Below are 26,004 nucleotides of genomic sequence, written 5' to 3'. Positions count from 1 at the left end.
ATGAAACGGCCAGCTGTGGTCTAGAAGCGCTTCCGCTCGACTCGTCCGCGGCACTGCAGTGTCTCGAGCTTAGCTCGAGAAGTCTGACCTTCTCGAGCGTCAAGCCAGGGCTGTGACCTCTCCGAACACCCATCGACACGTCCGGTGGCCGCCGGCGAGCCTGTCGCGAAGCGAATCTGCGTCAAGGTTGTTTAGTTTGGCGCGCATCGAAACACAAGAAACCGAGCATCTTCTGCAGACGGTCAAGATGGCGCCTTTCCCCGAAGAAGTCGATGTGTTTTCGGTGCCGCATTCGAGGATGAAGCGGCTCGTCGAAGTGTACAACGAGAAGGTAGGGTGCATACACTTGCATGTGACATGCCGCCAGTTCTCGCTTGTCACGCCAGTGAACTTCGATTCGCCACTTGACAACGCGCGCACTGTGTAGTCGCCTTGGTGGGTGAGCCGTGCGCCAAACACGGATCGTGTTTGAAAGCTCTCATAATTGGAGACGGTTCCTTAAACATTCTGTTTGTGTGTTTGAATACGTGTAATGCCGCATGCGAGTGGTCCCCGCTGCTTCGTCCTTTAAATTGCAGCGAGTCGTAAGCTCAAGCGCTCGCTTAGCTCTTGCGGCGTGCAATCTTTGGAAACATTTAGCATGTTTCCGGACTTCATTACTGTAACCTGCGTAACTTCACGCTGATCTTTCTCACATTAGAAGCAGTGCTACGCTACTTGGCGTGTTAAGTAAGCTCCGTACTCTTTACACTGCTCCCGTACGGTAATAAAATCTGCCGTCTTGCTTTACCGTTGTACCGGTGCCCAACAGTCTTCAGCGCTTTCGGTTACAAAATCCGGATTTACAGTTTGTTCAACGCAATTCTTTGCAGCCTGTTTACATGTTTCAGCAACGCATTTCAGGCGTTGCTTGAATCGAGGTCTGAAACAGTCTGAAACCTGCACATTCCAACGTATACACGCGCCGTACGCGCATGCTTGCAGATGTGTATGGCGGTATACCGTTAAGTCAAGCGTTTACGTAGTCACCTAATTCGGTCTTTCCGCCTAGGATGTATGTAGTGTTTGGGCTGTGGTTACAGGAAGCGCGCCGTTGTGCAATCGCCTAAATTACTCGGCTGTTCCTGGCGAAGCGTCTGCGTAGGCGTGCCGACTTGGCAGCACGATAGGCAAGCGCAGTTCGAACAGGCGTGCGAGTCCCCCCTCCCCTTTTCAGTAAGCGTGCGCCGGAGCACGTACCGTAGTTCATCAGACGCACTTCTCTTTTTCTTGTTTTTTTCCTTTCTTTAAGTGAGGTTTTGCACGTTTTCGTCTTTCCCCCCAGCTGGGCTGCACGGACTTCGCCGACTACGGCGCTCTGGAGTCGCTCTTGCACGAGTTGTACCAGACGTTCCGCGAGTTCCGGTGCCACGAGCAGATCGAGAACCAGCTCATCATGACCAAGTTGAAGAAAAAGCTGAAGGTGCGATAAGCCATCATATTCTTGCCTCTACCATGCAAATCCCTCGGAGTGGGCATGTGCCACTTACATCTAGGCTCTTACATCTACATCTGCAGCATTCATGGCCAATCTCCCACTGTGAGTTTGAGCCACGGACATTAACAACACGACAACAACAACATTATTTGTGCCACCCGCATTTTTCCATTTCCCCACTCTGATGTCAAGCCATTTCCACAAAAGAGACCTAGGCAGGGCAATTCCTCATAGTAGTGTGCTGTTATTGTCTATGAAACAACAGTACCAAGAATCGAACACGGACAAAAAAAGAGGACAAGAGACCACGGGTGCTTAGCACCCATGGTGTGTTGTCCTCTTCTTTGTTCGTGTTTCTTTGCTCTACTATGGCTTCAATGCGTAGCAACCAACTCGCCCAAAAAGAAGCTTTACTGAGTAAGAAGAATGTAGCACTTTTTAGGCATGCCGCCTGGTGCACTGTTAATGATTATTGTTTTGCAGTTCTTAAGGGGTTTGGCTGTAACTGTATCAGATCTGGCAGAATGACGAAGCTGACGACACTTGAGGTAATGAAAATGCAACCCGGATGCCTGCAGTAAACAACAGACAGCTCTTAGATGATGTGTCAGACTGTATGCCAAGACTTGAGTCAACCGCATTTCACATGCAGGGACCTTATGCTATGGGTGACTTGAAAGATTCTCTCTAGATAAATAGTGCCCTTGCTGTTTGCTTCACATAAGGCACATGTCATTGCAATTTCCATAGGACTAATTACGAAATGTCATTACCAGGGTGTCTGACATCAGGGAAAACTAGACATTTTCAGAGAATTTGTAATTTCTGGAAAATTCTGGAAAAAAGAATTTTCTCCTCGGTTATATGAATCAGGGAAATTGTGAGCCAAGACAAAAGTTTCGATTGTTATTGCAAGCACAGATGTTAGCAGAAAGTATATTTTTATGGTTCCTTAAACAGAACACAAACTAAAGCCACATACATGCACATAAAAGCAGTGGACACATTGAAAAATATATTTCTATTCAGCACTCATCACATGTTTTAAAATAGATGTGTGTGGGCTGAAGCTTTCTCCGCTTTCTCTCTGCTAAGATTTGAAGGCAGAATAATTATTTGGGAGCTACATTTTGATGGTACGTCATCCAGTCTGGATTGTTTCCTTTGGCTGCTTTTTGCTCTAGAAACTGCGTTATTTTTCAGTTTCTGTTTGTTGTTGTTTTGAGGAAAGCAATAAATTTGAAGGAGCTGAATGCATGCTTAAATCCGGGCAGTTATATAATGCACTATAAACATCGCTGGCCAGCGAAAACCTTGGGAATTGCTTTGACTCATCTGAATGACAGATTGTGTGTATGTGTGTATATTTCTTTAGCAAGTGCCCCCTACATTTTACTCTTGAGAACACCACCATTTTAATTGGTAACACTCCCAAATGCTAATTTTTGTGTGTGGCCACGGTGCTGTTGGTGTTGAGCTTAGGTGCTCGGCTGTAGCTTGATTGCGTTGTGTTTGTGTATTGTATTTCTGTTTTAGTTTTATGTGTTGCTAAAGTATAGAAATGAAGTTGACAGGACAGACAATGTTGTGTCCTGTGGATGCTAGCCTATGTCTGTCCTGCCTATTCTTTTCCTATGTGTTTGCATTGTCATCTGGTACCAATACTGAAAATATTATACTCCTTGTAATGGCAAAATAACGCATTAGCTTCTGTTACTTCTATTTTGCTTCAGACAGATGTAGAAGTCTTAAAATTCACTCATCTCTTAGCTTATTCCAGTTCCAACGAGTAGCGTTGATCTTTCTGTTGTGATGGCTGCATGAAAAAATTTGAAGGAGATACAACACTGGCTGTGTGTCAGCTGTGTAAATATTTTTGATGTGATGTATTTTGTAGTACCAAACTTTATTTACTGCTTGAGGATATCATCTCGCCTTTTTTATCAATACCCTCGCTAACCTGTCATGTGCAAGTTAACATTGATGTCTGCCCTCTGAATGATCAACTCATAAATGGTACCACGTTGTACATCTGAGGAACTGTTTCTAGGTTGTTGAATATGAAGTTACATCTTGAAATCGATGTTGGCAACTTATTGAGAAAGTTGGAAATTTTAGCGAGCTTTTAGTCACCTAATTAGAACTTTGCCTCTTTGAGTCTTTGGCTACTTATGAAATCATTATAACTTAATAACTGAACTCACTAACTTAAACACTAATAAATAGTGTTTTGGGTTGCGGCCTGGCAACTTTGTCCAAAAGGAATGTTTGCAACGCCACTTAAAATGATAAAGAAACCAGTGCCTACATCTTTTTTTTGGACCTGTAGATATCTTTGTTCATTGCAGGCACTTTCTATTCACGATTCGGCCGTCTGCAACTGCCACAGCGACAACCGTCTGTCAGATATGCTGGCGTTGGTTCGTGACGGCTACTCTTGCACCAACAAGTCGGCAACGGAACGAGTCAACTATGGCCTGAAGCTTCAGCATGCTCTCATTGAGTTCACCGAGAAATTCTTGCCGCACATGAAAGAAGAAGAGGAGGTGACTATTCCTTTTATAATACACATGTACAGATTGCATGATGAGGTGTGACTCTGTGAAACTCCTTCCATTGCATCGACAACCCGGATGTGGGCACTAAAGAAACTCAGGGTACAAAAAATCAGGCATGCAGACGCGAACACAAAGTTGTGCTCTTGTTTTTGCTTTCTGGTAGTGCCAAGTGTTTGCATGCCTTCCTTGCAGTACAGCATACCAACATGCTGAACTTACAGTCGCTTGAAAGGAACTATTAATATAAGATTGATTGCACATACTCGAACTACGAGGGCTCTCCCATAAGTTCTCGGCTAGCACAGAACACGCGATGGCACGAAACTGCAGGCACTCTTCAGATCCTGCATTCCAAAATGCGGAGCATTCCGGTTGTGCAGTTTGATTGCGGTGGGTTTGGACGGGTGGTATTCTAGCTATAATGGAGAAAGGGTGAAGTGCTTATGGTTGCAGAACTTTTTACCATTGAAGGCTCCGAAATGTTGGGTTTTGATAACTCTTGGAGCTTTTTCAACCTTAATTCAGTTTGTTGTTTGCAGCCAGCAGATCTCTTCCAAATGTTCACTTTTAGCTAGTATTTATATGGAACTTTATGGTTTTTTACACAAGAGGCAAAGTCCTACCAATGCAAACACAACACGTTTACAGTCTATCGGAAAAGGGAGTCTTGGCGTCTTTTGGCAACAAGGGCGAAGTGGTGGCCATTGCTGTCTATATTTCAAAAAGCATGTTGCTCAACGATTATCCACGAACTGAAAGGCTACTGTAAAAAGTATAAGTACATTGTAAATGATTCACTGTTTATAGGGTGCTACCAAAAGTACTAAGCATGTTAGCATGAGCAAGGAGAAAGCCCTACTGTGTTAGCATTGGGATAATGCACTTTTTGAATTTGAAGGTTGCGGTGGGTGATTCTGTCCACTCCGGTAGATTTTCTGTGGTAAACCTTATAACACGCTGGGCGGTCTGTGTCCATTAGGCATATCAAGGCTCCCTGAGAAAAAGAAATGACCATCTGGTATAGTGATAATAATCAATATGCTTACTCTCCGAAGCCACAGCTTGTTTATGAAGGATGCTGTAGTGGAGGCCTTGGAATTAGTGCTGATGAATGAGTTTCTTTGAAGGGGCACTGAAACACTTTTCAAGCACTGCAAGAAACCCATTCCTGATCTGTATGCAGTGCTGCTGTGAACATGGTAATCAAATATTATTCTGCTGCATGCAACAGGCAATTTGCAGTCTCGCAGAATAGATCGCTTACTCTCCTCCAGCGACATTCCTTAACTCCGCCTTTCTTCCGCCTTAGGCAACGTCAGAAATGACATTACATGATGCGTAATAGCCCATAGATGGCAGTCATAAGACACACGCGTGGACACCTTTCTAGATTTTCAACAAAATGGGGGAGTGGAAGTTATTAAAGGGACACTAAAGAGAAAAATAACTTGAGCTGTGCTAATAAATTACCTTTCTGCCCTTCTGCAATACCATAATGTGTTACCATAAGAGGAAGCTTGGTATGCCAAAAAAGATACAAAAACACAAGACACGTGGCACTGGCTACTGAAGTTACCATGCCAGATCAGCTTGATGTTATTGATTCTGATGGCATCTGCTCTTTCCTAGTTAAATTTTTATTGGTACAGATGCACTGCTCTGTATTCTAAAAGGGACAAAGTCCGAACTTGGCATGCCTCATGAACTTTTACCGAGCCACTATGGCCCGAACTATAAAAAGAAGAAATTTTTGAAATCTGTGTCATCACACTGACGTACTTCCGCTGGGGAACTTGGAAAATGAAACTTTGACCTTCATTTTCTCTTCTAATAATCAACTTGCTACTGCAAAGTTAATGAAAATAGAGTTTTGAACGGATAATTTATCAGTCTGAACAGACTCGGTGTTTCTCTGCAGTGTCCGCGTCCCGTCCATTCCGTCACTACTGCTTTGTCACCTTCAGGTGCCTTTATCAGATGCTGCATTACGCGAAGAAGAAAAGAAATGACTGATAGGCAGGGCACTGCTATTGGTGCCGCCCCAGTTGAGAGACTTCAGTGAGTTGAGGGGCAATGGATATAGTAAACATTGCACTTACCTCCATTCATGCTAGGTCCCTTCCATAAAATATTCTTAAAAGGCATCACACTTATTCCAGCGTGTTGTGCAATTTCAAGAAAAGGTGTTGCAGAGCCTCTCCCCCCTGTTTGTATGCACCTACATGGTCGTTTAATGTGATAGCATTATATGCAGCCTTCACCCATTTTGGACGTATCACGTTCCTCTGATGAAAAATATGGGTTGATACATTCTAATGCAGCATCTCGAAGCGCTAGCTGTCACAAGGGAAGAATCTGAGAAATTGACGTGTGACACACATGCCAGGCGTTTCGAAGAGAGACTTTGGTGTGAAAGCAGCATGCGTGTGATCGTGGCCTAATGGTTAGAGGTTTAAGCTACTGTGCTTGTAGACAGAGGTTCGATCCCACCATTGGTCACGCATTTCTTTATGGCATCACAGACAGAATTTGCTCACTTTGGAGGTACTATTTAAAAAAAAAAAGGTCGAGGTATGTTGAGGGTAGAGCGAGTCACACTGTTCACGAAATTGCAATTTTGTAAGAGATACGAGGTACTATATAAACGTCACTTTGATAAATCAGAATGTGGGAAATTGGCCGTGATGCACACATGCACAGCTGTCAGCACATCACAGTCCTCACATTCTAAGTATACAATAATACTTGGAGAGTTGGCGGTGCTAAGTTGTGGCCTAGATTTTTGCTCTCTACCTCTGTTAGGATGGGGGCGCTGCAGCTGTAGTTGAACCCGCAACTTTGTGCTTAGTAAGGGTGGCAAGGCCACTAAGCCGCCATGCCTACATTGGCTAACTTTCCAGTCTAGTTCTATATTTCTAACAATGTCATTGAAGCCATGACTTGTTATATTTTTGTGTACTAAGTTATAAACCTTTTCTTCTACAGAGATTCAAGGGCCCAAGCATCATGGGGCTAAATGTGTGGACATTGAAGAAGGCCACAACAAAAAGTAACATTAGTTCATTTGCCTCCACAACTTCAATCCGAGTTGGGCCGAGAACTTATGGGAATACCTTCATAGAAAGCTTTGCAGCTTTTAATAAAATGAGGTCTTGGTGACAAAAACAGTGTTGTAAATGGTAAAGAAAGTGAAAAAAATAAAAATTAAGGCATGTATGTTGACTGCTCATTTTTCTAGACTGTGGATGATGACACAATGAGTCTTTGCATGCGGATTTGGGGAGGCTTGATTATAAGCAACGGAAAATAACTAGATGAAACAAGTAAGCGACCAAACAAAATTTCGCTTTTAATTTTATTACTTCGAACACTTGTTCACGTGGGCGCCCACTTTTGTTTGTGTGGGTTCTGTGTTGAGCCCCCTTATATTCTGCTCTAATATTATGAATTATTGTTTACGGTAAGCAGTGGTAATATTTCCTCGTAAACCCAATGTAACAGTATTAAAGTGTTGTTCATTCATATAGAACGGTTGGCATCTTCAAGAGACTGAACAACGCGTAGTGCTGTTCTCCCATATGGTATGTTTCCTTTCAGTGCTTTCACTTAGCTAAAGCCGCCTTGATTGACTGGGACTGCTGCGCACAGCACAAAGATTTGTGTCAGATGCACTCCACAGACGTACTATTTAGACATTCAAGCCCACTAATTTAATCAATTGATGATTGCTGTCATCTGCAACACTTTTATGTGGCATCTTTTCAGTGAAAATGATTTCTATTTGTGCCTACTGCGACATTTTGTCTCCATCTGGGTGTTCTGGGCTGAGTCATGGCCAACGGCAACCGTAGAAGCGCAACATGCATTGCTTTGACTACTCGCATGGCACGGTGGATGACGCACCTTGTTTGTGTACCAGGTCTTTCAGCCCATGCTGATACAGTACTTTGGCTATGAAGAGCTCAAGTTGCTGAAGGAGCGAGTGATTCGAGAGCACACCAAGTGGCAGCAGCAGTGCTCACAGGAGAAATGCCACGTGGAACTCGAGAACATCGACCAGAGTGAGTTTATCAATTTGCCTATTTTAATGTAGCAGATAGCATTGTGCTGTATTGTAATGTGCAGAGAAAACCTGCCCAGTGTTGTAATACACGATGTGGAATGTGCTGAAGGCCTAACGCTCTTATATTATTATCACATTTCATTTGTTTAGTGCTGCACATTGAAGGTCAGTAATTTCTAAGATGTAAAGAATGAACCACTCTAGATAAATTATAACTTTGTATGGGCAGGGCAGAAAAAGCAAACCCAAACAGTGGAGTAACATTTTAGGATGGGACAAAGGCTAATGTAGCTACGGAAGATAAAAAAATTACAGCCAACACTCAGGAATCAAGTGGAATGTGAACTTCACATTACACTCATTACATTTTCGTTTGTAGTATCTTTCTCTGAAATTTCTTCAGGAATATATTCCTTGAATGGCATTCCACTAATTCCAGCCTGTCGATAAGCTTTCAATAAAAGGTGTTTTAGGGCCCCTTAAAAGGCCAACTGCAACGCAATTTCACTTTGGTTAAATTGGTTACAAATGGGTAGAATATATACTACTGAAGCAATATTGGCAATGCTGCAGGGCTGGTAATTCCATAATTTTATTATTAGCAGCCTTCCAAAAACACACCTTAGACTATGCGTGCAGCTGCTGGCTAACCGTTATGACATAGGTACTGTTGAAGAGAAGGGAAGCCCAGTCGAGGACGGCAGAAAACTAGGTGGAGTGGTGAAGTTAGGAAATTCGCAGGCGCATGTTGGAATCACCTAGCGCAAGACAGGGGTAATTGGAGATCGCAGGGAGAGGCCTTCATCCTGCAGTGGACATAAATATAGGCTGATGATGATGATGACTGTTGAAGATCATTGCCGAGAGGCGGCGACGGGGAGCGGAAGAGAAGGAAGAAGGGACGGCACAAGTGATAGAATAAAAAAGATGGAGTGCTTGGTCTAGGGCTCGGGTCTTTATTACGCAAAATTCCTTTTGGTGCCGAAGTCCCCTGGTCATTGCCCTTCCAAGCCTTCTAGCTTCAATGGCGTCCGTAGAACGGCTGTGCAAGAACCGGGATGTCGTCAGAGCCAGTTTAACGAAAACTATTACGCTCCTGACCGACGAACTGCAGGCCTCTGTTCCCGATGCCTCCCAGTTGGACTCTTTTGTTACCTACATTAATCAGAAGCACGCGGAGCTCATCAACCTCGACAAGCAGACGCCACTGACGACACTGTGGTGATATGGAGGATGACGTGGGTCCCATTCGGAGCCTCATCCAGTTCTTTTTTGCTAGCAGCCACCATCCGCCATCACCTAGCGGTTTGTCGAGAGCGATATCCAGAGACTGGCTTTGGTGGAAAAGGCTTTTTATGTCGACTACCTCATCGTGGAGCTTCCGAATTTAGAGAAGGGTGCAACAGTGTACAGTGAAATGCACAAAATATTCTCTGAGGCAAGCATGGAACTTCGTAAGTGGGCCTTCGTAAGTGGGCCTCCAATTCCGATGCTTTGCGGGAACGCTTCCTGTGTGACAAGGTTGCTATTGAAGACGAAGCTGGAGAGTGTCCTGTAATCAAGGTCCTAGGCGTACCCTGGGAAACTGAAGGTGACCAGATTATAGTCACTGTACGCAAAGCTTCTGACTTCGCTGTGAACAAGCCTTCTATCAAGCGCATGGTGCTTCAGACATTAGCAAGGGTGTACAATCCTTTGGGGTATCTAGCGCCATTTACGCTCAGAGCAGAGCTGCTTTTTCAAGACCTGTGGAAGAGGAAATGCGCATGGGACGATGCCCTTCCACAGGAACAACAAACAAGCTGGAATAGTTGGTGTACTGAATTGGCCAACATGAACCCTTGTGGCATTGACTGTTACGTCTTCCTGCGAGCAAATGATGCAGCCTTTTCAATCGAGCTACACTTATTCTCCGACGCAAGCCCCAGAGTGTACGGCACCTTTATCTACGTACGTGTGTGCTCAGCAAACGGCACCTACAACATGCAGCTCCTGATAAGCAAGCGCCATGTTGCACCACTAAAACAGATTTCGCTTCCGTGTCTGGAACTGTTAGCCTGCGTCGTTGGCGCGAGGTTGTGTAAATACGTCAAGACAGTGCCATTGCTCAGATCTGTGCCAGTTCACTTTTGGAGTGACTCACTCGTCACCTTGCATTGGATTCGAAGTACACCGACAAAAAGAGAACTATTCGTACATCATCGAGTCTCCGAGATTCATGGCCTCACATCGCCGACGCAATGGTATCATTGTGCTGGGAAAGACAACCCAGCTGACTTGATAACACAAGGAGTGTCATCCCCTTGTCTTTTTGCATCAACTTTATGGTGCCACGGTCCAACCTGGCTTCATGATCTGCAACAACCCATTCCTACTGAGTATACTGAATCAGCAGAACAATTTGAAGACTCGGTGAAAATGCCAGAAGGGACGTCATTGTGTCCTTCTGCAGCCTTTCTTTCGAACACTCTAGTAACTGTTAACAGGTACAGTACCCTGAAGAAACTGCTAAGAGTCGACGGTTGGGTCTACCGTTTTGCTGGAAACACGTTGTTGAAGCAATCTCCGACTGCTGGACCATTAACCGCAGCAGAGCTTCACAAGGCAGAGCATTACTGGTTGCAAAACGTCCAAGAAGAGATGTTCTCCGAAAAAGTGCAGGTGCCGCGTGCAGGGAAGGGGCTTCCATCCACAACTCCAGTTCTTCGACTACATCCTTTCCTGGGCGCAAGTGGTTTACTTCATGTGGGTGGTCGTCTACAGCAGCTTGCAGCCTCCTTGGACGTCAGACACCCAGTTCTGTTACCAGCAAGGCAGGCATTCACCTCTCTCATTGTTTTAGCTGCGCATGAGCGCATACTCCATGGTGGAGTCGAGGCCACGCTTTGCGAGCTTCTAGAGAGGTTTGGAAATGTAAAAGACGGCAGACCGTTAAAAGGGTGCTAAGCAGTTGTCTATTTTGCAAACACCATAAGCCTGTCGCCGAGACAGCGCCGTTTGCTCCATTGCCAAGAGGTACAATCACCGAAGCAAGTCTGTTCTCTGTCGTTGGTTTGGATTACTGTGGGCCCCTCTACACGTGTGACACGGCTGCTACTAACAAAAGGGCATGCATCCTGATCTTCTCGTGTGCCGTCACTCGCGCCATCCATTTAGATCTGACGTCCAGTAGGACAACGACCACCACACTTATGGCCTTCCGTCGTTTTGTCTCACGGCGGGGAATCCCCGACACCATTTACTCGGATTATGCACTGTCTTTCCACAGCTGTGCGCAAGTGTTTAAGACAATTCTGCCGGCTCTCCAAGAATATGCTGCTGATGTCAAGATCAAATGGAAGTTCATTGCAGATAGAGCTCCCGAGACAATTCTGCCGGCTCTCCAAGAATATGCTGCTGATGTCAAGATCAAATGGAAGTTCATTGCAGATAGAGCTCCCTGGTGGGGAGGCTGGTGGGAGCACCTCATCAGATAGACAAAAGACGCATTGAGACGTCCACTAGGGCGCAGCAGTCTCAACGACGTGGCCCTCTCTACCGTTCTCTGCAAAGTTGAAGTGGTCATAAACAGCAGACCTCTTACTTATCTTGACAGCAACCCGGATGAAGTGCAACCGCTGACTTTGACTTTGTCACACTTCCGCAGCAAGCCAGCACTTCCGATGGCACGTCATCAACAAGAGCGGAGCTGCTCCGCTGCACGTGCTATTGTGTCTCACAGTAGAGCTATATATCTGATGGAAGCGGTCGTACCTGCTCTTACTTCGGTCCGCGCACAACAGCCCAGTTCGTGAACTACCTCGGCTGTGCGAAGGTGACGTGGTGCTTGTGCATGACGACAGCGTACATCTGCTACTATTGAAGCTGGGCAGAGCTTCAATAGTAGCAGATGCAGTGCACCTGGGAAAAGACGGTATTGCGTGCGTTTGTACACTGCAACTAGCTTCTGGACAGATGATCAAGCGACCCGTTCAGAAGGTGTATGTTCTCGAAGCAAGTCACCAAGAACCAGCTGCCGAGTGATCAGCTTGGCCCCTTGGGAATATGTTGAAGATCACTGCCGAGAGGCGGTGACGGGGGAGGAGAAGAGAAGGAAGAAGGGACGGCTTGAGCGATAAAATAAAAAAGATGGAGTGCTTGGTCTAGGGCTCGGGTCTTTATTATGCAACAGGAACCAGGGCGTCACCTCTAAAATTTTTCAGCATGCTGCAGGAAGCCACGGGCAACAGCTAACCTCGGGCAACAACTAACCTCCTAGGAGCTGTGCTTTCTTAGTCATGTGTCATTTCCTGTGAGTGCGAATGACGGAATTTTCTTCAGTTTTCGGATCATAAACGTCTGCTTTGCAAGCCTTTTGTGATGCATCCACGAAGGCTGCTCTATCTCTATGCTATCTGAAACTAGGCTTTTTACACAGCCGAAAATTTTGTTGCAGTTGGTCTTTAACATTGTGGAATGAAAGGGAAAGAGTCAGTTGATTATACAGCATCTTTTGTGTATTGTGCACAGAAGCGGACACTGATGAAGAGGAAACTGACGATCTCCCGTCCTGGGCTGACATGCCTCAGGAAATCTTGTTTGACATCTTTTCACGCTTGAACGCCCGAGACCGCTCGGTCTGCGGCGGGGTTTGCAAGAGCTGGTACAGCATCTCTCGGGAGCCGGCCCTCTGGAAGGACCTGATGCCCGTCCACTGGGCTCTTGGTAAGCTGGGCCATTGGCACTAAAATATTGGTTGTACCGCTTCTTCACAATGCCACACATAATAATTATTCACCACAAGTTATGAGTTGGAATCTGCTGCTGCTAATAACTTATGATAGGATGTTTAAAAACTGGTTTTAGCTTTAAGAGGTGTTGAACCTTATCATGTGCTTGACTGTAGTGTCATGTTGCAAGACATGAAGAAATCCTGTGACACCTCAAAGAATGAGTTTCTTGACTACACGGAAGTGCCACAGAAAGATGCAGGCACTGTGGTTCGAAGAGTGCTGAAAGGCGGGCAGTGAAATGTCTTCATTATTTTGTCAATCTTTAAAGGAATATGACACAAAAAATTTTGGGTCCTGCTTTTTTCTTTCCTTTATAGGTACTAGTTGTTATGATTATGGTGTGGAAACTAAATTCCTTGAAAGCACCACAAATAATTAATTACGTCACCTTTTATGCAACTAGTGCAAAACGCACGTCAAGTGCAGTGCAGCTTCAAACATGACGCAAGGAATTGTGCGCATCTTTCAGAAACACGGGAACCCGCTCTCCCCTCTTGTTCCGTTGTGTGGTGCTTGCGCCATGGGCACGCAGGCACACACACACACACACGCACACTGAGAGAGAGAGTGTAACGTCTGGTACCACGAGACGGTCACATCAGGTTTTGGTTATGTGAATAGTTTCCTGCCTCACGTATGAAGCCACGCTTTGCAAATTTTGAACTGTTCACGTCAAAAGTTGCCGTACTTAATTATTTGGCCACTTTTTTTCTGACATTTATGTTTTATAGTGAAAGCTTTCGGTTGAAATCTATCCAATAAAGATACAAAGGACAAATTTTGTGCCAGTACTCTTTTTAACACCTTAATAGGTTGATCTCACCGCGAGTTGTGTTACGCCACTGCAGCCACGGTGCACTAGGACTGCCAACCGTCTGGGTTTATCAGTCCGTCTTTTGAGTAAATGTTGAAGTCCCGACTTAGCATTATAGGGATAAGGGATGAAGTTGGCATAAAATGGCCAGATTTCCAAGTGAGACTCAGGCTGGGAAGTTGTAGGGGATAAGGGGGCAGAGATTCACAGTGATGCATTCAAATAGAAAGTGCACAGGCAGGAGATCAGACAGAGACATAATGTTCAGCAAATTCTTCAAATATTTTCATGTTTTCTTTTTATTTTAACAGCAGAGCTGTTTAAGCCAGCCGTAATGTGTGCCACCTACCACTGCGTTGCCTAGCAACCACCTCGTGGAGCGTCGAGCGCTATGCTCGGGAGAAAGAGAAAGTGAGAGTGAGAGAGTGCGCGCGTCGTGCATAGCTCGGGAGAGAGAAAAAGAAAATGAGAGCGACAGAGAGTGCGTGCGCCGCGCGCTATGCTCAAGAGAGAGAGAAAATGAGAGCGAGAGAGAAACAAATTGTAGCCGCACCAACAAGGCAATGTGCAGAGGTACTGCCGACGCCATCCGCGCTTCTCTGTTTCCCCGCATTAGCGCTGAACGCTAGCGGTGTCCGTGACCGTAGCAGGCGCCTGTGGCGGCGGCTCGGTCGAGCTCCCACCAGTTGCGCGCTACTGCGCATGCGCCGTGACGTCAACTCGGCGTGTCGTCTGCTGCGCGCCGCCCGTACACTGTGCATAGCTTTCGTCCCACTTCCTCTACATGTGCTCGGACTGCAAGTGCTTCACGAGGCGTTCCCCGATGCCACGGACCACAAGGAAATGCTTATACACTTCGTATAAGTTAGCGTCACTTGGCATTACTGCCTATAACTTAGCATCACTTTGTATAGCCAGGACCAGCTAGGAACCGATCAGCTCCGCTGCGCCTTTAGCCTTGCGCCACTAGTGCAAGCTAGCTCGAATTTTTTAATTGAAAATTTTGCCAGAAGCAACAGATTCACATATCTGCCAACCTTTACGATTTTAAGGGAACATGGCCAATTTTTAGTGCTCCTCTATGATTGTCGTATTGACACAAATATTTTTCCATATTGATTTACATATTTTAGGGCAAAACCACTTCAAAAAACCAATTTCGATGCAGTGTCACCAAGTGTTTTTTTATGGACAAATTTTTTGGACTCATCCATTACCCAGATCTACCCACACGGCAGCAACATCAGGTGATAGAACGAATGTATTAGGGCAACCCAACCTTAGACAGCTGTTACATGAATGTTTCAGTATAAGCTTTATGAACATTTCTGCTTGTTTGCGGTGGTGCAGATCATTGTTGCCACAACTAATATAGAGCAGAGTGCCTATTCACAGTATCCATACAACACAGTCTGGGAATCTAATAAACAGTCTACGTATTGTATAATCAATCAATTTTAGTGTTCACCGCATTTTAGTATTCACTTTTCTTGCTGTATAGTGCTTTACAAGTTTTTCGAATTATGAGGTTGACAGGTCTGGATTCATGATTCAGAGGATACAATTTAGTGGACACGGAGCAGTGCAACACTACAGGGACCAAGAATAAGAACACATATACACAGCGCTAATTCTTAGTCCCTGTCATGTTAAGTTAGCTCTGTCTATTATGAACCCAAATTAACTAGCCCGGCAACGTGCCCTAATAATTTAGTGGTTCTGTGAGCATGTTGAAAGAGTTGGCTTTGTGTGAACATGAGCGTGTTGGATTTATTTCCAGTGCCTCCAACAGTTTTGCATTCCTGCTCTGCATTTGCGGCTAATGCCTTTGTGTTTGCCATTTATAAATGGACATCCCATCCTTGTGATCATAACCAAATAGAGCAATATAGTAGCATTTAGGTGCCCAATAAAAATGCAATACTTTTTTCAACTTATTGCCACTTGAAGTTTGTAATCATCTTTATTTTTATTTTTATTTATGGACACTTGTGCACCAGGCTGAATGTAAGAACAGCGCAGTCGACTTCTGTTAATTCTTCCTTGACGGGATCACTAAAATTGACCAACTTATCTGGTGGGTCGAATTAAACAAGATGCAGAAAAACACCAAAACACACCCCTGATTCATTTGCCAGTATTTGCCCGATTATAACACACCCACTAATCAAATGCATCTGTATCAACTTTGAATTTGAGCTGCCTTGTTCTGTTTTTGAACTCACTTGGCTACTGTGTGTAATCTTGTGTAACTACTCATTCAAGTTTTTAGGAGCTCATTATGATTGGACCCTCCAGAGCACCTGACGTTTACTTGCAGGATTATGGGACCACGTACCACTGTGGCCAGACTCTTATTACGAAAGCAAGCACAGCAAAGAGCATGCTGATGAAGATGCAGATTTTGACGAATCTGGCGGGAGCTCCTCGGACGAGGACTCGCCTTCGAGTTCATCCGCAGACACCTTGAGGCGGGAGGCGAATGTGCTGAACTGTCTGGTCAAGCACCTGCTGCCCATCGTCGGCAGCGGAGTCCGAAAAGTTGTACTTGCGACTTCTCATGCCCTCAACAGCCGCTTGGTAGGTGGCTTTTGCACAACCCATATACGGGGGTTTTATTTTATCGTTAACAGAATTAAAAAAATTACTCGGGACGGGTAGCAGAATTTCTACTTCCTGATCTAGATTACTCTCAAAGGCAGAAATTATTTCCATAAAAAATGAAATTTCTGACTGACTTGAAATTTTTTAATTTTTTAATTTGATGCCACATGTCGCAATTTACAAATTCTTGCTTGTGACTTTTAGAGTCGTATCCACTTTGAACGATTTCTGAGGATGACACCAGTTTCAAGATATGGGTTCCCAAAGTATGCAACAATATGCATAGTACACGTGTACAGTAATATTTGAGATTGAGTGCATAAAAAGGCGTTTTGTTGAAAAAAGTAAGTACAACAGCAGTGCATTTTATTGCGGTAGCAGTTGTATGGACGCTCCAGACGCATTTCTGCCGTCGTCGTCGCCCTTAGCTTCTGTATAAAGTCCACGGGCAATAAAATCGTCGCCGTGCGCCGGATGCTTTATGTGCGAGTGAAAGTGTTTAAGACTTAGAGAAACTTTAAGTCTTAATAAATTTTTCCCAACTAGACAGGTAATTCTGTCGAAATGTTTAGCTTCGAGAGAAAGTGTGCGACGGTGAGCCGGCAATCACGGCTCATGCACGCAAGGGCTGGAAGCGGGAAGGAAGCGCGCAGTATTCCAGTCAGGCACAACGCTCCGGAGGGAGGGTATGGAGGTGGAGGGGCCTCGCTTTACTGTGGCTGCGTGCTCCCGCCAGGCCGGAAAGCTCCAGGGGGAGGGTGGGCAGGTGGAGGGGCGGCGCTCGACTGCAGCCGCGTGGTCCCGCCGGGCTGGAAGGCTCCGGGGTAAGGGTAGGGAGGAGGGAGGCGGCATACTACGCCGCGTGCTTCCGCCCGGGCGGCTGTATCTTGAAAGGCATCTGCGGCGGAGGTTGAGTCCGCCCTCCCTCTGTTTTCGCGGCTAAGATTGCATTGACGCGACTGCCGGCATGAAGCTCAATTCGCTTGTGGTGGTGGTGGTGAAAAACATTTAATTGTATGACAAAAAGTACGAGGATGTATGCTCAGGACGACCCTGAAGAGGAGGCCCCTTACAAACACTAGGTGGAGTCCCTAATACGGAACCCCAGTGGCGGTAGCCGCCGCCTGGGCGCGCTTAACCAGGGCCTTTTGGGCCCGTAGGTCTGAGCAGTCAAGCAGGGCAGCCTCCCAGTCCTCCCGGGTAGGGTTGGGTAAGGGGAAAAAGGCAGGGTTGTGGCTGCCATTCTTGCCGTTGCCGTTCTTGCCATGGCATATGGTTGTTCGATTACCGCCTTAACCCATTTATCTATAGCTATTTTTTTCATTAATTTCGATGTTTTTATCATTTTTGCATTTGATTACGGTTAGACTGTGGTATACACAAAGTTTCACCATTTCACAACATACCACGGCCCTTATTTTGGATAGAACAGACTTGGGATATAACAAACCTTTTATGCTGGATTATCACGGTTCGTTGCAATGAGCATTGGCTGTAGTGGCGACGTGGTGTAAATAAATGAACGCATTATTAAGTGCTCGTGTAAGTGCATGTATCAATTGAAAATGTGCACGCCCCTCAGCTATCACTACTAAATCATGTTTGCTACTAAAATCGATGTCTCGTAGTGTTCTTTTCTTGCCCTTGCTTTTCTTGTACTGCATGCACGCATGACACTTGTTGCACCACAGGTGCAGCAGGCACCCTTTTCGCTTTTGTTCATTGTGAGTTATCTGTCTGGCAGGCTACTGTTGACCTAATACAATACTGATGTATCGGCTCTATCTACATTTTCTCATTTCCATGTTTCGTGTATTTCTGCACAGAAATCAACCATGGATTACTGTCGTAAAGGTAGAAAAAGAAAAAGATGCGCTCAGTTTTGAAAGCTTGTTTAAACCTGAACCTGCCTTATACCTTTAAGTTTCCTAATCTTATAACTCCATTTAATTCTTTGCTTTCCTCAACTATCATGTTTACTCAAATAATACTCACACAATGCTTGCATGTGCATAATGCTCGTGTGCCCAACATTGGGCATCAAAGATTATATATTTTTCTTGGTCAAGTGATCATCGCTCCCTCAAAAATTGCCTCGGAGACAATTGTCTGCTTGTTTCGATGTCAGTGTTGACATTGACTCTGGCCAGGTCAGGCAGGAGTAACTTATTTATTCCTTTAGTGACTCTAGGATCAGCTAGTGTCTGCAAATAACGGGTTTTTGCAATTCCTGCTTGCTACACCTGTGATCTTATTGTTTGTAAGTAATATTTTGTTGGCGCTTACAGTGGCCGGCGGGAGAGCCCTTATTTGCAGCCATTTTATTTTTCATTTTTTCCATTTAGCGCCTAAAAATTTCCATTAGAAAATTTTCTGCACATAATTATTGCACCCTCCAATTTTGCATCAGTTCAAAAAAAAAAAAATTTCGGCAGCACCCATCTCACCATGACTCTTAACAGTAATGCATTTAGCATTGAAACAATATAGCGACACAAAGTATTTTCACCATTGGAACGAGTTATGTATGAGGCGTGCACTGCAGTGGGACTCTTCTTTTGTGCTTCTTAAGAACAATTGGCGCCATCTAGTGCCGCCACTGGGAAGCCTGTGCGTGGCCTCCGAAATGCGTGGCGCGCCGGTGCGTGCGAACACTGAAAAACACATCATGCGGCAACTGGGTTCCTCTCTTGCGCTCCTTTCCGGACATGCTGCTCCATCTAGTGAGGCTGGTGAGAGGTTCATCGCAGAGCGGCACATACCCAGTGCATTCATGGCGCAGCTCACTAACGCGTTGGCGTGAAAGCGTTTATTGAAAAGTGGCACATACCCAGCGCATTTGTGGCACAGCCTGCTAAAGCTTCAGGTTGCTGTCCTTGGGGAGCCCTTGTGAATTGGTTTCGATTCTGCTGAACATTGGAGAAATTTAAATGATCTTTTTCATCATTGTAAAGTGGCACATACCTAATTACCCAAGTTGGCGTCAGAGAGGTTCAGGGAGGAGCGACACACACCTACTGTCACGTACACAGTAACCCAAGTTGGCGCATCAAATAGTTTCATTGAAGACCAGCGCAGACCGAGTAGCGCATACCATGCTCCAAGTCGGCGCCAAAGAATTTCATCTAACAGCGGTATCTACCCAGTCCTGCATCTACAGTGATCCGTGTCGGCGTGAAAGAGGTTTGTTCAAGAGCCGCTCATGTGTACACAATGCCACATGCTCAATGACCCAGGTTGGTCCGATGGTTAGTTTCGAATCCTGTTACCTCAGCCTAGCAGCCTGATGCGCTAATCATTTGACCGTGGACTACCAAGTGAGCCATTTAGGCGGGAAAATGTTTAGAGACAAACATACATACATAGACAGATAGCCCTCGGAAAGCACCTGAGGTACCCTAAGAATGCTAGCACATTAGAAGTGCAAGCATACTGCGAGTAAAAACTGCCGTATGTTTTCGTTCCTTTGGCATAAATTGGTTTCGTGCTGTGATAGACCATTGAACGTCTGTTCTATACATTACATGACCACATGGGTGTCTGCAAGGGGAGCTGCATAAAAAATCCCACATTTGATCTTTAATGAACCTTGCAGTCTTTTTATATCTCAAGGCTGTGCTTATCATTTTTAATTTTTATCACTTGTCGCTGTGGGAAATGCTTGTGCTTTTGAGTCATACTCTTGAAACCAGCTGTTTTTACATGTTAATAAATGATGCCAATTGTGCTTATTTGCAGTTAAGATCCATTCTGAAGCTTTGTCCCAAGGTTTCCCACCTGGACATTTCTTACACCGACACTGGGGACACGGCTTTCAAAGGGTGGGTGCTTTTTGCATTATTTCGGTGTGATGACATTGGTTAATAGCTCCATTGTACATTTTGAACAAATACCATTGTTGTACTATAAGTGGTTCATATTCAAGCATTTTTTAAAATTTGTCAATTTTTTCTTGCTGCTTTTAGACTTGATGCAGTAAAGTATTTAACTAGAATGCCTTTGGAACAACTGTGCATGCCAGCTGCCTGGCAGGTCAGGTTGGTTTATTTTGAGATACTGCAGGCTTATTTTTTCGCATGCACTAGAGCTTTACAAAAGACTCTTTCTGCAATAATGTTTTTAGGTATTTTGAAATGCCAGTACTACTCCTGCACCTCCTGTAAGTGCACTTACCTCTAGGGTTGCATTCTAAGTTCATCATTTTCACCAGTACTTTCACACAAGATAACAGCTATATCGCAATGCCTTGCTCTTGCCTGAAGCATCTGTTGACCTCACAGTGTTTCTGTTTAACAGCTATGTTATGTAATTGTTGGTTAAGTGTACAGTGCTGAGTGATTCAAATGCAATAACTGGTCCGCATGGTGGCCAGCACTTTTTACGCCACTGGTGGACGTTGGGGACACCGAGCTGATGCTTTATGGTATACGATGAAAGCGAGGTCCTTTGTGGTGCACTGCGACTGCATTTGGCCCTCCAACGATTAACCAGCACTCACTGGTGCTAAAGAAATTGGGCCATTATGGACGCCTTTCTTACTGTTTTAGTTTTTATTAGTTATTACAGTGCGCTCATGCAAGCGGCACGCGCTCGGCATGAGCGCGTGCTGCTTGCTTGCCGTGACGCCGACGACGACAGGAGACGCCGACAGCCCGAGCGCATAGTGCCGGGAATGTGCCGCTTGTTTACCGTGACGGCGACGACAGGAGAGGCCGACAGGCCGAGCGCATAAGATGCTTCGCACCTAAAAGCACCAGCCTGCCATGTGGGCCGATAATCACGTTTGAATCGCTAAGCACTGTACAGTTGAAGTGTAGCCAGACTCTTCTCTAATGTCCATTTCTGCTCATTTGGTCAGTTAGTGTGCACTGAAAGCAACATCCCTAGAAGTGAGGATTGAGTGCAAACATTGCTTATGGTATACAGTTGAACACAGATATAATGAATGGTTCGATATAACAAAGTAAATCTATGATGCATGCTAATATCAGCATGCAAAGTGTAGTGAATGTTCGATATAATGGACGTATTGTCATGTCATATGAAAATTCGTTATAATGAAGTTCTATCGTACAGTGTACTACGTGTTTGGTGAGAGCAAATGTTTAGGTGTCGATGTGTCTGCATGGCCTTGTTGCAGGCTCGAAGAGAATGGCGCCTGCTCCCAGCTCGAACACATTGACCTGTCTGGTTGCTCATGGCTGACAGACGTTGGCCTCTCCCGGCTGGCACGGTGTCTTCTCCAGCGGCGGAGAGCATTGGTGGACGGATGCTTCGCAAGTTGTGACCGGTACAGCACCAGTTCGCCTTCCTCATCAAATCTGTCCTGGAACTCCCTGGATGCGTGGGATGACCGTGCTGCAGATGTGAATCAGCGAGCCCCCGTCGTTGTTCATGGCAGGAGCCGATTTTGTGATGCTTGTCCATTCCGGAGCCATTGCAGTGGTGTCGTTAACGTCTTGTCGGAGTTGGACCTCTCCGATTCTGGGGCAGTGTCGTATTACGCATCAGCAAAGCAGGGTCTGACACAGGAAGGTTCAAGCGGCGTTGGAGGATTGAGACACCTGAATCTTTCAGGGTGCTTCGGCATCACAGACAGTGGGCTCCTGTAAGTTTTAACTTTGTGTGTGGCCTTGCGAGGGAAAGTAAATGTCAACTGCCTTTCTTTGTATAAGAGAAGAAACAATCAAGTTAAGCAAAAAAAAAAAATGATCATAGAGAAATGCCAGTGTGGAAAATAATTTGCTGAATATGTTGACCTCTCTCTAATGTTTTCGGCCATCTGTAGAACTTTTTTTTTATGTTTAGGCGAAATCAAAAAGTAGGTTTTAGTTTTTCTGCATTTTTTAAAGGAACCTAGAGTAATTTCTCAAGTGTGTCATGGTAGAATTGCATGTCACTTGTCTAACATTCAGGCACATATGCAGTTGTAAAACAACATTTTAATTATGAGGTAGAATTGACCATAAGAGATAAAGGGTGCCTGTTAGAGAACTCGGCATTGAAATATCTGTGCTATGCACTTTGGGAGGCTATGTGCAGAGTACTTTGTGGTGAAAAAAAAAAAAAGGGCGGACAATGGAAAATCGAAGAAAGATTAGGTCTTCTATGGCATATTAGTGTAACGTGTGGTTTATTTAGACTGTACTACCTTCGGGATCTGCTCACATTTTTTGACTGCACTATCTCTGGGATCGGCCCATATTTTTCGTTGAGTAATGCCGCACTTCTGGTTCCAGGTTCTAGGCGCGCACAGTTTGAACTAGCATATCTGGGTTCCAGTTATGTCCTTTATGCACTAATTATGTATTATTACTGCTTTGCACATAGCTCTACACTAACTCGGTGCATATTTTTCATTCAAAGCTTCATCTAAACGCCTTTTTCGTTGTCCTATGTGCACTAGAAGGCCTCAAATTATCTAATTTATCAGACGACAGTGGCCAGAGACCCAGATATCATGAACACCAAGTCAATCTGATGTCGCCAAAGAAAACCTTGTCTTCAAATGCACAAATGCAACAGACAGGCATGGAAATAAATAGTGAACATGAACACTTACTTATAACTAGATATTCGGGGAAAGTAGTACAGAGTACGTGTGATTATAGAAACCAGGTCAGCAGAAATATAAGAAAACAAGACGTTCACAAGAAGGCAATGCCATGATACCCCAACCATTCAAGGAACCCAGCTTGTTTGTTTTTGTTGCCAATTAAACTAGTTTCTGTGTGACTGCATATAGACAAGCTGCAAAACTTGACGTCACAAAGACTCGATGGTGCTGCATTCAGATTCACTGCAGGCAAAAAAAAAAAAAAAGAAAAGCCAGCACATTTATTGCTTGAATTTTCCCCTGAAGGAAAGAATAGTAATACATACATTCGGCTGACACTTGTAGTAGTTAGTCCTTGGCAAATTGTTCACAGCGATGACCAGCAAATAAGAAGATTGGTGTAAATGTTGTTGACTGCTATTTTTTCCAGCATTGCACCCTTTTGTGTCCAAACAAGTGTCTTGCTTACATTTTGCATTAGCTTTAACAATGAAATTTAGTTGTAGGGTAAGCATTCGTGTTGTCTTTCCATCCCACTGTGTTTCGTTCATGCTGTTGACCTTTTTCGCTATAACACCTTACCAAGTCAACAATCCTTTGATACTGCCTAATGTTCCCTTAGTGTCCAAAAACTACTTGCATTCTTTTAATGCCGAGCTTACATCTACAATTGCTGGTACAGATTCCTGGCCAACTGGGACCTGCTCAGTCACCTCGAGTACCTTGACGTTTCCGGATGTTTCCAGCTGACTGGCTGAAGGCCTGAGGGAACTCATGTTGGGCACCCCACGTCTGCAGCCCAAGAATCTCTTCTACTGCGATTACGTCGACAATGGCCCGTTTCAGGACTCGGCGAATGGCTGCCAGAACTTGCAATGCTTTTCGCGAGCCTGCTGTCAATCGGGAGAGTAGCCTACTGCAAAGCACTTCACCGGAAACAATCATCTGTCGTAGCCAAAGCTTTATATGTTATGTGGAAAACCTGAAAATTGGCCGATGTGGCGTAATTTTGAAATGGCACTGTGCAGGTAGGCGAGGGTGTTGAACAACTTGGAGAGCTTTAAAAGAGTGGCAAAGTGGGTGAGTATTCATATGTATGCTCCAAAAGATGCGTGCAAAACAAAATGTGTGTTAGAAATAAAATACGGACATTGCACATGTGCTGACTGGCAGCTGAGCATAGAAACAATATTGTTTGTATGTCCTATCCAGACATGCACTCAATATTGCTTCACTTTGTACTTTTACAGAAGGAAACAAAAATACTATTATGAACTGCTCAAATGTTCATGGTGTTAGTACATGAGTGATTTTCAAGCGCCAATCAATTTCGGCCTGTCGAAAATTTAGTGTTACCACATTTTTTGCACCTTTGCAGTCATTAAAAGCATACTGCAGCAGAACAGATTAAGAATTTTCAATAAGTCAGGAAGTTCTGTGAAAATTACGAAATGTAGAATTCATGTCTGAGCTCTCCACAAAAACATAACATCTGATATGTGAACATCAACCATTACATGTCCAGCAAACTTGGAAAATACCCATCCAGCCACTTGTATAACATGCCTGATGTAAATCATTGTCAGAAACAATGGAAGAAGTTAACCGCTGCATTATATACAGGCACAATTATGTTGTTAGGTTAAGCTATTAGGCACACTAACATTTGGTCAGTCACATTAACATTTGATTAGGCGCATTGAATGAGGCATGTGAACATTATGTGCCCATGTGGTGCATGCACATACTTTTCTGTACTGCTTTATAACATTTTGCACGTTTTAGTGAACCTGCAGTTGTTACTCAGCACATGTGTCTTTTCCACTTTGCCGTCTGTTCATTTGCTATTTCCAGACCGAATTGGAAAGTTTACATGCAAGAGCTTTTTTCTTTATTTTTTTTTTTTTGTGATGACGACCAAGGCTTTTGTGTAGGGGAACTAGAAGGCTGATCTAGATGGTGCTAGTTCGTTCTGCGAAAGTCAAAGAAAAATTATGAGGACCAACAAGAACCGTCGAAAGTTGCTGACCTTTGCTGGGGAGACATGCAGTTTGAATGCAGGCATGCACGAAAAAAGCTTTAAGAAGTCTCTCTTGATTTTTTTGCGAACTATTTTTGCACATGCACATAAAAGTGAGATGGGCATCTTTCCTGTACAAGTTCGCTTCAGAGTCGGTATTTGCATTGTGTTCTTATTTGACCTTCTCTTTCTTTTTCATGCTATGGTTGTTTTGTAACCAAAGGCTTAGAGAAATGGCGTAGCCAGGAATATTTTTCGGGAGGGGAGGGGGGCAAGGTGTAGGCAGGTGTTTCCACATGTCGTTTTAGGCTAGGTATCCGTGGTTCATGAGATTTCAGGGGGGGGGGGGTGCATGTGTCTTGTGTGCCCACCCCCCTGTCTACACCCCTGGCTTTGAGTAGCAAAACAAGGAGTTGAATTGGACAAATTGGTGGCATTTAACAGTTGCAGCAATGCAGAGACATAAAAAGTGATTGACAGAGATGCATTCTTAGTACTCCTCACATGTGTATTGTGGGCGTAACAGTGAACAGTTAAGGATGTTGTGTAGAGGCCATTGATTGTGGTTGGAGCTTTTCTAAAAGTATTGGTTAATATTTTAGCATTATTTCATAGTCATGGGATGAATGTGGTCGGGAAATGCGGTTGCTTTGACTCCCTTTGTTTCCTTGTGAAAATCCTATTGGTTAAAATTTTAGCATTATTTCATAGTCATGGGTGAATGTGGTCGGGAAATGCGGTTGCTTTGACTCCCTTTATTTCCTTGAGAAAGTGTCCTCTTTGGGGTGCCAGGCCATGCTGTTGATCTTGCCTAGACATACCACTCCTTCCCCAGTCAGCTGTAAGTGGGTATTAACAGAAGGTAGATATTCAAACCCCTCCCCATCTGCTCGATGGGGAGCGCAACATACGATGATGTCATGTTTTCGTCAGGTCGTGTTGTCACGTTTCACGCGCCCAGCAAGTGGATATTTGCCACGGAAGCTCCCTTTGGCTGACGAGTGATATGCTGCTGGGATTTCATGGGCGCATTGTCATGGTTGTGTCCTGGAACCTTGCTGATTGTGGTGTAGTGAGTGAGCATGTTGCTGGAAATGACGTCACAGTAACCCCACCACTCCCTTCAGCAAGGTTGACATT

At 44.7% G+C, this 26,004-nt stretch overlaps 1 protein-coding gene across 1 annotated transcript; it reads left to right on the top strand.

The window, feature by feature from the left end:
• Positions 1 to 8: 8 nt before the first annotated feature.
• LOC119466269 (F-box/LRR-repeat protein 5) lies at positions 9 to 25,213 on the top strand. The gene is given in 10 exon segments (XM_037726747.2): positions 9 to 331; positions 1,325 to 1,462; positions 3,826 to 4,023; positions 7,955 to 8,096; positions 12,608 to 12,802; positions 16,005 to 16,264; positions 20,027 to 20,109; positions 21,429 to 21,896; positions 23,527 to 23,599; positions 23,601 to 25,213. Coding segments are annotated over 10 exon segments (1,797 nt in total). The 5' UTR covers positions 9 to 247; the 3' UTR covers positions 23,757 to 25,213.
• Positions 25,214 to 26,004: the final 791 nt, after the last annotated feature.

This window comes from Dermacentor silvarum, chromosome 10, assembly GCF_013339745.2.
Source record: "Dermacentor silvarum isolate Dsil-2018 chromosome 10, BIME_Dsil_1.4, whole genome shotgun sequence".
Classification (NCBI taxonomy): Eukaryota; Metazoa; Arthropoda; class Arachnida; order Ixodida; family Ixodidae; genus Dermacentor; species Dermacentor silvarum.
Note: the sequence above shows the minus strand (reverse complement) of the source record. Positions and strands in the feature narration are given on the sequence as shown.